At 39.2% G+C, this 12331-nt stretch overlaps 1 protein-coding gene across 2 annotated transcripts in view; it reads left to right on the plus strand.

Moving 5' to 3' along the window:
- CRKL (CRK like proto-oncogene, adaptor protein) overlaps positions 1-12331 on the plus strand; it is a 17924-nt gene continuing 5593 nt past the window's right edge. The window contains exons 1-2 of one of the 2 annotated variants that reach the window (XM_050906632.1): positions 1-731; positions 4249-4711. In XM_050906632.1, coding sequence (XP_050762589.1) covers positions 418-731; positions 4249-4711 — 777 coding nt within the window. In that variant the 5' untranslated portion in view covers positions 1-417. The remainder of the gene's footprint in view (positions 732-4248; positions 4712-12331) is intronic. The other variant, XM_050906633.1, reaches the window with a different exon arrangement.

A 12331-nucleotide genomic window follows, 5' to 3' on the forward strand; every position in this document is an offset into this window, starting at 1 on the left:
CAGGCTACCCTCGCCAACCTTCTCGGGCCGCCTGTCCTTGTCAGCCGCCGCTGCTCATCGCCACCCGCCCAGCCGGGCCCGCCGCAGGCCTGAGAGAGAGGCGGGAAGGATGCCCTGCACACCCCGCCGCTGAGGGAGACTCGGGGGCCCTGACCGCCGCGTCTGGCCAGCCCCACCCCAGCCGCTCCTTGGTCCTTCGCGTCCAGAGGCAGGGAGCTTCCTTCTCCCTTATCCCCCTTTCCCTGGGCTTCCTATCTTCTGGGCTGGGCACTAGCCGCTTCCTCCTAGCCCCCAGCCCGCTCCGCCTCCCAGGCCTCCTTGCCCAGGCCTTCCCTTCTCCGGATCTCTTCCTCCGCCTGGGCCTTCGGGCTCTTCACCTTCCTTCCCCCCCTCCCTTCCCCTTCCCCGCTCGGAGCCATGTCCTCCGCCGCTCGTTTCGATTCGTCGGACCGCTCCAGCTGGTACGTGGGCCCGGTGTCTCGGGCGGAGGCGCAGACGCGGTTGCAAGGGCAGCGGCATGGCATGTTCCTGGTGCGGGACTCGTCCACCTGCCCGGGGGACTACGTGCTCTCGGTGTCCGAGAACTCCCGGGTTTCCCACTACATCATTAACTCCTTGCCCAACCGCCGCTTTAAGATCGGCGACCAGGAGTTTGAGCACCTGCCCGCCCTGCTGGAGTTCTACAAGATCCACTACCTGGATACCACCACCCTCATCGAGCCTGCGCCCAGGTGAGTGCCACCCTCCCTTCGCCCCACCCACTGCCATCTTTGCTCGAGGTGGCGCAAGGAGTGGGGGCGTCTTAGTCCAGCCTAGTAGCTCCAGGATCTTAGCACTGGATGTAGGGCCATGTTATGTATACTAAGGGAACAGTTGTTTATGGCCCTCGTTTGAAGCTGTTTCTAACAGTGGTCCTTCTTGGCACTCTGGATCTCGGTGCCCAGTACAGGTTGCTCTTTTCAGTCAAATCATCCATATAATGCACAGGGCCTGTCCTTACAGTGCGTTTAGGCATATGTAAAGGTACTGTGTACATCTCTACCACTGGCTATAATTGCCTTGCAAGAGGGTGTGGTCATGCTTTGTGTCAACCTTTTCTTCTGCTATTGTCCTTCTGTTCCTAGGATGGTTGAGAAGCTGGTTCACAAGTCTTCTCCTCAGTGATTGAAGTAAAGCCTCTGAGCTTAAGTTGCTGTCTGCCCCTGCATCCACACTGATGACAACAGAACAGGCCTTTATGTGATTAGACTGCTTCACTCTGTTAAGTCAGCTCTAATACATTCTAGGACAGCATTTCCCAAACTTCTAGAGTGGCATTTCCACCCCCAAAAAAATGTAAAACATTTATTTCTCACGGTTTGGTTATGGCACTGTTCATCTGTATCTGCATATTCCATGCACTACACTGAGAAATGCTATTCTAGGAGGATGGGAAAATGTGACTTGGCTATGAGCTCATTCTTTGTCCTGTTCCCAACATGGGACATACCTGCAACTTGCATCGGTAAACTGCTTATCAAGAACTCTAGAACATAGTCCTTATTTTTAATTAATAAAGCCTTTCCCAGTATCTTATTATAAAGCTTTTGGGCTTCCTGGGTAGAATGAAGTGAAATAAAAGCTAGAAAAGTAGTGACATTAAAAAAAGAAATTCAAATGGGTTTGTTTCTAAATTCTGCAGTTTAAAATCTTACTGTGTTTCGCAGATTAGCAAGTTTTTACAGGGGAAGAATAACTTTGAGGTTTATAGTCACAATTTAACCTTGGCATAGGCCAGTTCTTAATGACAATCAGCAAGTTGTCAAAGGTTGACAATAGCTTGTCAAGTTGAAAAACTCAAGTGGTCAAAAAAAGGTGATGGGAGGGATGTGACAAAGCACTAGCTTCAAGAACTCTTAAAGTTGCTGAGAAGTCTTCTGGGTAGCGATTGTGCTGTGGCTAGAGAGACGGGTAGGTAAAAAAAAAAAAATCATTCACCATTGCAGGAATGTTTAAGTGGAGCTGCCCAGTGTTATGTGCATGCTTAAACTTGTGGATAGTTGGGAGGAAAAAAGCCTACACTGAAGCAATCTTTATGCTTATCTCTGTTCTCCTTAACCTTGATACTGTTGTGCCTTTCTGGATTTTAAAAACTTGTTCTTAATCATTTGTGGCAATGACTGAGTTGGCTTTCTCAAAACACTTGAAAACTTAGTTGATTCCACTTGCTCACTTGGTATTTGTTAGGAGTCTTGTGTGAAATGTTTTATGAACATTTTAGTATTGCCTTATTTTCAAGGTTTTGATTGCATATTGTTTTCTTAGCATACAGAGACAGATGGGACCCAGCCTACTGTGAACTTACAAGCTTTTTTATAAAGCAACAAACGGGATTGACTAGGTGTTTTTCCTTAGCATGCTTTTTGTTCTAAACTCTTAGAAAGATCAATGACATGGTTGATGGTTTGAAATTCTGTTTGAAGGAGAATTCCTGCTGCAAGAGGGAGGATGAGAGGTAGCATTTCCAGATTTTTTTTTTTTTTTAATTTAGTTAATGGACTAGATTTAGAATAGGGGTAGACAGGTATGTGCTTCAGAACTGTTATTGCTAATTCTTATTTCTCTGGCATTTTCAGGGGAACATCACACTCAGGTGCCTGTGCTTTTGAAGGCTGTTGATTGTTTTAATTTCATAAAGTACAGTATGAAGAGGTGGTTTTCGTGGTAGGATTAAGTAGTTTGTTGTATATAGCCATACAACACTTTTAGCTCTTGGAGATGACATGTTAAACTTGTAAAACAGTTGAAAACTGAGTGGTTTAAGCTTTCTGTTTGTTTTGTGTCAATAGTGAGCTCTGACCATCATTGCAGATGTTCCTGAGCTCTTGCTTATGCAGAGTGCCTGCTCTCTAAAGGGTTCCCTCTCTCCCCTGGCTTTGGCTGCAGCAGGGTGTCTTAAAGAAGCAAAAATCATAGGGATTTGACTTCCATCTTATATTGCAAGTAGCAAAAGAGAAGTGAAGTAGGCTAATGACATACATTCTTGCTATCGTAGCTTAGGTAATAAGTATCTGCTATGGCATATATATGTTAAGATTTCTGACAGCTGCTTTGAATAAAATGTATAAAATTTATGATGCAAATGGATTGCAGTGAAAATAGTCTCATTTGATGAACAATCTTATATATTATCACAGACAATGAAGTGACTGTATTGGACAGATGATGGGCATAGTCATAAACAATCATGTGAATAAATTAAAGGTAATATGGTTAATAAGGCAAAGGAATATTTCTAGATGGTTAGCTTTTTCATTTCTTACTCCATTCTTACCAGTGGATGCAAGTATTTCATATTGTCTTTTATGAAGATGTCATTTTCAGGTTATTAGGTATTTAAATATGCAGTAAAGATATGTACTTTGAAACTAATAATTTTTCTGTTATATTATAACAACCCTTCGAGAGTTGAAGTTGTAAAAATAAGATTATGGAGCTTAATTTCATATTACTTTCCAGAAGAGAGGGGAAAAGTGTTATCTCCTAAAAACACAGGATCTGCCTATCTCTTTTCTTAAAGAAAGAGTTTTCAGTATAAATGTGACTGGCTGTCCCCAAAATTCTGCATGTAAGTAGTAGGATTCGGTTAGAAAGATGCTGTACTACCAATCAGAAAGACAACATTGGACTTCTAGCTTTGAGTTAGAAAACTGTAAGTGTTTATCATACCCTCCTCTTACTTTTGTTCCCTTTTTCCACTATGCTCCCTCAAGTCTAGCATTTAGAGTTACTGAATTCTTTAGAAGTGGATGCTGAAGTTAAGAATGTAGGTGTGATTAACTGAAGAGGATTATTTAGCTCTCCAAGAGCCCTTGCACCCCAGGTCACACAAATAATTTTCATTTAGTTTTATGTATCATGACTCTCATAACTTAAGCTATAGAATTAATTTTATTCTACCCTAAGATCCTCACAACAATCCAAAACAGGTGGATGAAGATTTTGCATTATTTCTTCCAGTTTTCTGCATCCATGATAGATTTTTATTGGGTTTCTGGGAAGGCTCATTTGGGTATTTAAGTAATTACCTTGAGAGCATGAGTTACTCGTGAAATGCCTCACAGTGCTACCAAGCCAGTACTTTTGTTACAAAACTGAATAAGTAATTCTCCTCTAATTTGTGTCCCTACTGTAAAACTGGTACTTAGCTTTGTTACTGGAAACAAAAAACAATAGCTATCGCTTATACCAAATCTTTTTTAAACTTAGGTATCCAAGTCCACCAATGGGATCTGGATCTGCCCCTGCTATGTCCACTGCAGAAGAAAATGTGGAGTATGTTCGGACTCTCTATGACTTTCCTGGCAATGATGCTGAGGATCTTCCATTTAAAAAGGGCGAGATACTGGTAATTGTAGAGAAGCCAGAAGAACAGTGGTGGAGCGCCAGAAACAAGGATGGTCGGATTGGGATGATTCCTGTTCCTTATGTAGAAAAGCTAGTCAGATCTTCTCATGGGAAGCATGGAAACAGGAATTCCAACAGTTATGGTATTCCAGAACCTGCCCATGCTTATGCTCAGCCTCAAACCGCAAGTCCCCTTCCCTCAGTATCCAGTACACCTGGAGCAGTGATCAATCCTCTGCCATCAACACAGAATGGACCAGTCTATGCCAAAGCTATCCAAAAGAGAGTACCCTGTGCTTATGACAAGACTGCGCTGGCATTAGAGGTAAGTTTTTCCTCTCAAAAGTGTTACGGTTTTCAATTGTTTCGTAAAATAAGAAACTAAAAATTGTTAGTGGCAAAGTTAGTGTGGATGACTTTGTGTGGAATCTGCTTATCTATGTCAAGGGACTGAGAAGAAGGTAGGTTACATTCTGAAGAAAGATCTACAAAAATTGCTTCATCTATACCACTTCCTTTGAGAAAAGTGACCAAGTTACTTCAGGACCTGTATTTACCCTCTCTTCTTGCCTGTTCAACAGTGCAAATATGTTACAAGGGTAGTGGAGTGTGTACATCCTGCTGTGGAAGTAAGTGCTAGTGAGAGGATGGCTTTGCTTCTCCACCTAATCTTGGGGAAGGAAAGAGATGTTTCATTAATCATTGCAGTATTCCAGGTTGAGAACTGGCAGTAGCATCCTTCAGAGAAAGGTAAGGATTGCTGATAAACATAGTCTTTCTGATCCTCAACTGTAGTATGAGATGCACTTGAGTATCTGGTGTTGGGAGCTGAAATCCGGGCAGAAATATATCAGAAGTACTCTAGTCCCTTTTACTTCGATTTTTGAAAGTGGAATTTGAGAAACCTTAAGACCTAAATTGGGGGCAAGGGGGTTAGATGAAAGGCTGTAGTGTAGCCTCTAAACTTGTGTTGAACCTTTAATAAGTTTCTGTGCTTGCCAAAGCATTTTTTATTTTATTTTTATTAGGGATGTCTTTAAGACTTTAGAGCTTTATTCTTTAAATGGTAAAGAATTCATGTGACAATTCTAGTTTAACTGGTGTAAATGACAGATTGGAAGAAGTTTTTAAAGCTATATCCAGAACACTGAGACTGTTACTTTTACATTTAGATTATACTGAAGGCTAGTTAACCCATAGTTCAAAAATGTCTCACCTGGAAAAAGTGCTAAGTCTCAAAGATGAAATTTGAGCATGCTACAATACTTCAAGGAGCAAATGCAAGGAAACAAGCAAAGGCAGCAACAGCATTTTAGCAAGTAAAAGAATAGTGGTTTTAAAAATACTTTTGAACTTTTCCTGTTGCTTTTGCTCAATTACTTTGCAAGCTGAAGCTGTTACCTATAGCTGATACTTTTGACTGAAATTTGAAAGGTTATATTTGTGACTTCCAGTTATTCATAATAGTTGCCCTAAGTGGTTTTCCTCCTGTATTTGTAAAACCTCTAGAGGTGATTACTCTTACGGGGTTAAAAGTTAAATATGTATCACTGGATTTTCCTTGAGTCTTATGAAGTCTAGCAGCTTGTTATTTGTGAACAGTGTGTGAAAATTATCATAGAGCAAAATGTAAATTCACTGCCAACTGCACTGTACAGAATATTCCTGCCACAACTACTCATGCTTCTGAAAACAAAGCAAGGCAAGCGATTGATTTTGTTATGTTATCAATGTGTCATGGAATTACTTCAGGAACTTGCTTTGCTGCAGGGTAGCAGAACCACTTGGAAGGATGGCCGTCAAATAGATTTTTCTGACTGGCTCTTTCGTGACCTAGTTAATCCCGTCATTTTAGCTACTCTGGTATACCAGTAGGATTAATTGTCTGACCAACATGTAGGTTTGAATTGTTTTGAACCTTCAAATTGCTGAAGTTTTGTTTGAGAGATTCTTTTCTTCCACTGAATTCTAATCACTTCTTGCCTAATGTCTTTGTGTCTCCCACCACTGGCATATTTTGTCTTTCTATGTAGTCTGTTTCCTTTGCAAGTGCACCTTAGCCACACTGTGGCTTCTCAAGAGGCTTCAGAAGCAGAATTCTGGGAACTGATCTACATTTTCATTAAAATCAGTGATTACAGCTTCTTCATATCTATCCATGCATAGGAAACTTTAGCAACCTCATCATAGCAATATTTTTTTGTCACATGTACTACTCTTAAGGAAAAAAAAAAATCCAACTTCTTTTCATTATCTACCTTCAGATTGCCTAACACTTGCTGGGTCCTGATGATGTATTTAATCCCAACCTTGTCAGGGCTCTACATGTTACTAAGTAATCTGGACCATTTGAAGCTTCTATTTTGTAAGAGCACTGAAAGTAGCTAATGGTAGAGAAAGAACAGGTTATGGGAATGTTTTGGGGAAGAAAGTTGATGGTGTTCTTTCAGAATAATAGTATTTGACAGTACTCCACCTTAGTATAGGTGTACTCTAAATTGCAGTTCAGCTTGTACAGGTAGAACACTTTGTTAGTGTAATTATACAGTACCTGATTGTGTAATCTCATTTAAACTGATCAAACAATATGAGAGCAAAATATCTGTTTGCTGGCTCTAGCTTTGTGTGGTCAGCACACAGACAGTACTTAAAAGGAAGAGAATACTATCTGGAGTAAATAAAGCTATTGCGTAGTAATCTGCTCAACTTCCTTTTAAGTGGAGGGATATCATTCTCCTGAGTTCAGCTTGAAAATGGGACATGCTCTCTGCTTGCAAGTCCAGTTTTTCTATTGCACGCTATTGTTTACATAAGCTGTCAGAAGTTTTCTTTAAGAAAAGATAAAGATTTATAGCCTGTTACAGAGAACTTTGTTTTGTAAGGAAGGTATAATTTTTAAAAATTTATCACATGAAAAATGTAACTTGTAAAACACCTGAATCTTCTACTGAAAATGTGAAACAAGATCTGTTTGGTGGGATAGTGATGGAGTGTTTTAAGTAGTATTTAAAGTGTGACAGTTTAAGGGCAACTACAATGTTGTTCCTGTAAGGATACTAGTTAACAGGGCATTTATTACACTTTGAACCTTGCTGGGCTACAATTATTTAGCATTCATATTGGTATTATTGAATTGACTAACGTCTAAATGTTGACTTGGTCCTACTGCATTATATGCTCTACTTCTATTCTCTAAAATAAAAAATTAGTAATCTGTTTATAGGCTAAAATAAAAGTTTTAACTATAGCTACTATCTCAACATGTACAGTTGGTATACATATAACTAGGCATCTCCCTGCACCAGTGAACAATTAGTAAAGCCTACGATAAATTATATGTATTTCTAAGATTTACATATACTGTTGTCAGTTGAGTTAGTTACCTTGGCAGTTCAGATTTAATGTTTTTAATGAAATGATTGAAGTCTGCAGTTTCTCACTCCAACTAACTATACTACTAATGTGTGTAGTATTTTCATGGATACTGCATTTAAAAAAACCCAAACAGCCAAACCACGAGGAAAAAAAAAACAAAACAAAAAAACCAATGACCCAGATCTGTTTCTTTACTTGTGTGCTTTTAGCCAAGAAGCAATTTCCTTCCTTTCTGGTGCTCTAGAGGAAGGAATATGAAGGACAGGGATACAGTGTCCTGTATTTACTGGGACTAGAACTCTACATTACAGGGTTATGTACTGCTGTTCTTCAATCCTGCTTTTCTTTGGGAAGACTGGGAGGGCAATCCTGTGTTCAAAGGTTATACAGGATAGCACTTTAAGAAGGCGATGAATTTTGTAAGAGCAGAGATTCTTTGGTACTGTTACTGTGATACAGAGCAGCGAAGTCTACCTTAAAGTTTCTCAGCATTTAATAACCTGTAGTTCTATAGCCAGCCTGTTGCCAATAATATGCTAATGAAGCCTTGTTTTAAACTGGCATGCTTTAACCAGCATGTGATGTGTATGCAGTGCCCAGTAGACTAAGATGTGGTATGTTTTACCTTAGCTCCTAAAGGAGCTTATCTCTTGGTAGTTGGGTACTTCTTGTTTGGATCCAAAGTAGTTGATTGATTGCTAACTTCTACACAACAAAGTTCTTTATGTCCAGCATAAGCAGTAGATAAACTAAGAGTGGATAATTCCCTTAAAAATTAGTGAACTGTTTGAAGGTTGATTCAGGACATGAACAACAAATTCCAAATTCACTTATAAAATGGAATGAAATGGCATAAGGAACCAGAAAATGGGAGACCAGCAGCAGCCACTAGACTTATGTCTGCCATGTGTTTAAAAAATGGTTCTTAAATATATTGCAAACACTGTAATAAGTATCATAGACCATTTTGAAGGCAGTAGTAGTCCTAGAGTTCATCTCCAGACTTAACATGACAGTGTTATGGAATCTGAAGTTTTTTTAAACAAAAGCTTCACTATATTTTTATAGCAAGTTTTTATACTAATGGTGGCTTTTCCTAGACCTGTGCCAGCATTACAGTATTAAGTAATTTATCTGTTCATGATATATCAAACATATACATGTATGTTTGCTAGTACAGAGTTAACCTGTCACCAGAATGTTTTAGTGAAATAAATATCCATTCACCATAATTATATAACTGACTTAGAATATTTCTCTTGAGCTTGTTACAATTAGGTTACAGTTAACTTTTTTCCTCTTCAAAGGAAAGTTGAGACAAGTAGGCCAAAATGTGCTAGTAGTAGAACTTTCTTAATTAGGAAATTAGGCTACTTCTTTCACTAGACAACAAGCATTGTGCTTTTCTTAAGCCAAGGAAACTTAGTATTGCTGTGTGAAACATTAAAATGCATCTAACCCACAAGGTCTAGATTTTAAGCAAAATACTGAGCTTATGCTTGTGTAGTGTGAAGTGTTGATCGGGGAGCTTTAGTTCTGATAACTATTGAATTGAAAGTGACATTGGCAGCAGGATTCCTGTGTCTGTGCTGACATGCACCAACTTTTCAGTATGCTACCTTTGAAAATACAGCTGACAATTACTTTGGAGATTTGTGTGCAATCTTAATCTTTGTAACTTCCTTTTCCAGTCAGAGTTATTGATGTTCCCATCATGATAGTGCTGAGTGCCTCACAATTTAATATACATTCACCCTCAGAACTGTTGGCAGAGTTTGTTTTCAGATGAAACTGAAGGCGACATGGATAACCTAGACAGATCCTGTGCTACAGCGAGATTCAGTGTGGCTCAAGGATGATGGTCTATGGGAGCTTTGAGCTCTCCAAATTCTGTACAATCATGACAGCTGGCTTAATCAGATGGAGACAGGCTACCAACATTTAATGAAAAGCAGCACTTTATCTGTAGTACTGCAAGCCCAACTCTGGCAATTGTCCTAGCCATACTTGACATGCAAACTTCTATTGTTTTACTCTGTTCCTAGATGAGGCTAGATTAATTGCATCTAGGACTTCAACATTTCTATGCTGCCCTTTGACCTGCTTTCATGTCTCAAGAGTGGTTGAAGGTCTTTCCTCTGAACTACTTGATTCTCTGGTTTGGGCATCAATTATTATTCTTCTGGCACACATCATCAGAAGTGAAGGATAATTAAGCTGTGCTTTCAGCCTATTGGTTTCTTGAATCTTCCAGTACGTAAAGCACCAGCTACTTCAGTGTCACTTTGTCCTGTTTGCAGTGTGACTGAACTCTGCCTCTTTTGTGTAGCTCAGCTTTATACCTTTTTGGGACAATGGGATATCAAGTAATTTCTTAGTGTTGAGCCTTGTTTATTCTTCTCCAGAACAGGCAGCTGGTCTGAACAATTGTTTCGTTTTTGGTACTAATGCTAGTGTTACCAAAGAAGGTGAGTTGTGACACTAATTAGGATAATGACTGAGATTCAACACCCTGTAAATTCCAGAGAGCAATATGTTTTCTACAGCTATTGACCCAGTGGGCCAAAATGATGATTTAGAGTTTTAATGCATTTTTATCTCCTTAACTTGTATTACAGAACTCTTATCAGCCATAGAACTATTAACATACAATTGTTGGAATATCTGTAAAACATGTTGAATTGGTTGACTGTGTGACTAAAATGGCATGCAGGAAACCTTTTGCAGTGTATGACTCAGCTTCAAATGGAAGACAGGTATGGAAGAGTCTAGAGCGAATGAAGTAACCTTTCTGACTGGCATGTTCCACAGCCTGTGTTTCCCCAGGGCTTTGAATTCATGCTGTAACAGGGACATAATGAAAAGATGCTATCTAAAGTACATTTTGATTTTTATCATTTGGGTGGAACCAAATGGCAGCATTTCAGAAGTATTACTCATTTCAGCAGTTGATACTTCCATCCAGCGATGCTGGCATGCTTTACAAGTGAATTAACTTATCTGAGAGATGCTGAGACTAAGGAAGCATTATCCTAATTTATAGATAAGGGCCATGAGCTGTCCAGAGTCATACAGGAAGTCTGTGGCGGAGATGAGAATAGAACCAGGTCTCCTGACTCTGTCCTGTGCCTAATCATAAGACAATCCCTCTGACTGGCTTAAAATGTTCTCTGAAAAAAAATAGCGTGTTAAATAATTTTAGTGGGAGATCACAGCTGACCATATTATAGATGCTTTAAAAAGCATTTACCAAATACTGCTTTTAGTTAGTAGAAAAAAATACATAGAGGAACTACTTGACCAGATTCTTCTAGACATTGTCAAAATGGAGGTCTTTAACATAAGATCCATGAATTATTCTATCATGACATCAGGGTTCCTTCTCCAAAAATCTTGTTTCACCATGCTGTTTCATTTAGTCTTCTCAGGGGAACAGCAATTTTTTTAATAATATAGCACAAGAGGATATTCAGAAGCTTTCTTTAAAAAAAAACAATCCACCTTCAAAAAATAATGTAAAGTTATTGCAAATCAATTCACTATTCCAGTGGTTCTTGGCACATGGGAGTATTTTTGAGTAGCTTTTGTCAGCTAGCTTTCTTTAATGGCAGATACTGATTTGTAGCAACTTTGCCCACCCAGCAGTCTAAAGAACATTTTACATTGTTCATCTACATGGCAGTTTGTTGCAATGCAGTGGACTTATATTGTAAACATTTTTTCACTCAGCTGAAGCAAGACTTCCACAACATGAATAGGTTTGGAAATCATTCAGAGTCAAATTGAAGGGTATCTTTTTCTAGAGCTTCAAAATGAATAATGGATCTCTACAGCACGTGAACAGAATTAAATTGTCAGACTCTCAGAAAATGCAGGTCCATGTTTTTGATCCAGTGTACTACAGATATTATATTTTTTCTTCCATGAATAAGATTAAAGTGTTTGAGAGTGGATTGGTTTTATGGTGGGTGCAAAGGTAGTTTCTTACTAGGTTTTAACTGTTGTGATGTTGGCTGCATCTTATTGAATTTGGGTCTAAAGCTTGGAACTCAGATCTGTCTTCAAGGGTTATTTAAATCTAGCAGTGTAACACTGAGTATTTATAGATGTTATCAGCCTTTTCCTAAAGAGACATTTGTTAGGTTCCTGTTTAGGTCATCTTGTTACTATTTAAAGCTTTCTCTAGCCTTTCTATTAAGTGAAAAGTCTGACAAATTGTGCTTTTTAGGAAATACACAATTAAGGCATGCTGCAGTAGTCTGTGAAGAGATGAAAACCAGTCAAAGTAATGCTATATGGACATGCTAACTGTTACGGGCAGTGTGTAACTACTTAATAGTATATGCTGGCTTCACCTTTGAGTTTAGGAACAGCATTAAGTAAAGATGTCCATTTAAGAAAGTAACATGGTCTCAGTTATATCCCAAGAACTTATGGGAGTTCAGAGGGTTTTCTCCTCTCTTAAAAGCACAAGATGACAATTGTTACAAGTGTGACAGTCTCAAATTTGCGGGGACAGATGGGACACAGACAACTCAAGTAGCGGAGAAAAAGTATGGGAGTGGAGCAA

This window comes from Gymnogyps californianus, chromosome 16 (genome assembly GCF_018139145.2).
Source record: "Gymnogyps californianus isolate 813 chromosome 16, ASM1813914v2, whole genome shotgun sequence".
NCBI lineage: Eukaryota > Metazoa > Chordata > Aves > Accipitriformes > Cathartidae > Gymnogyps > Gymnogyps californianus.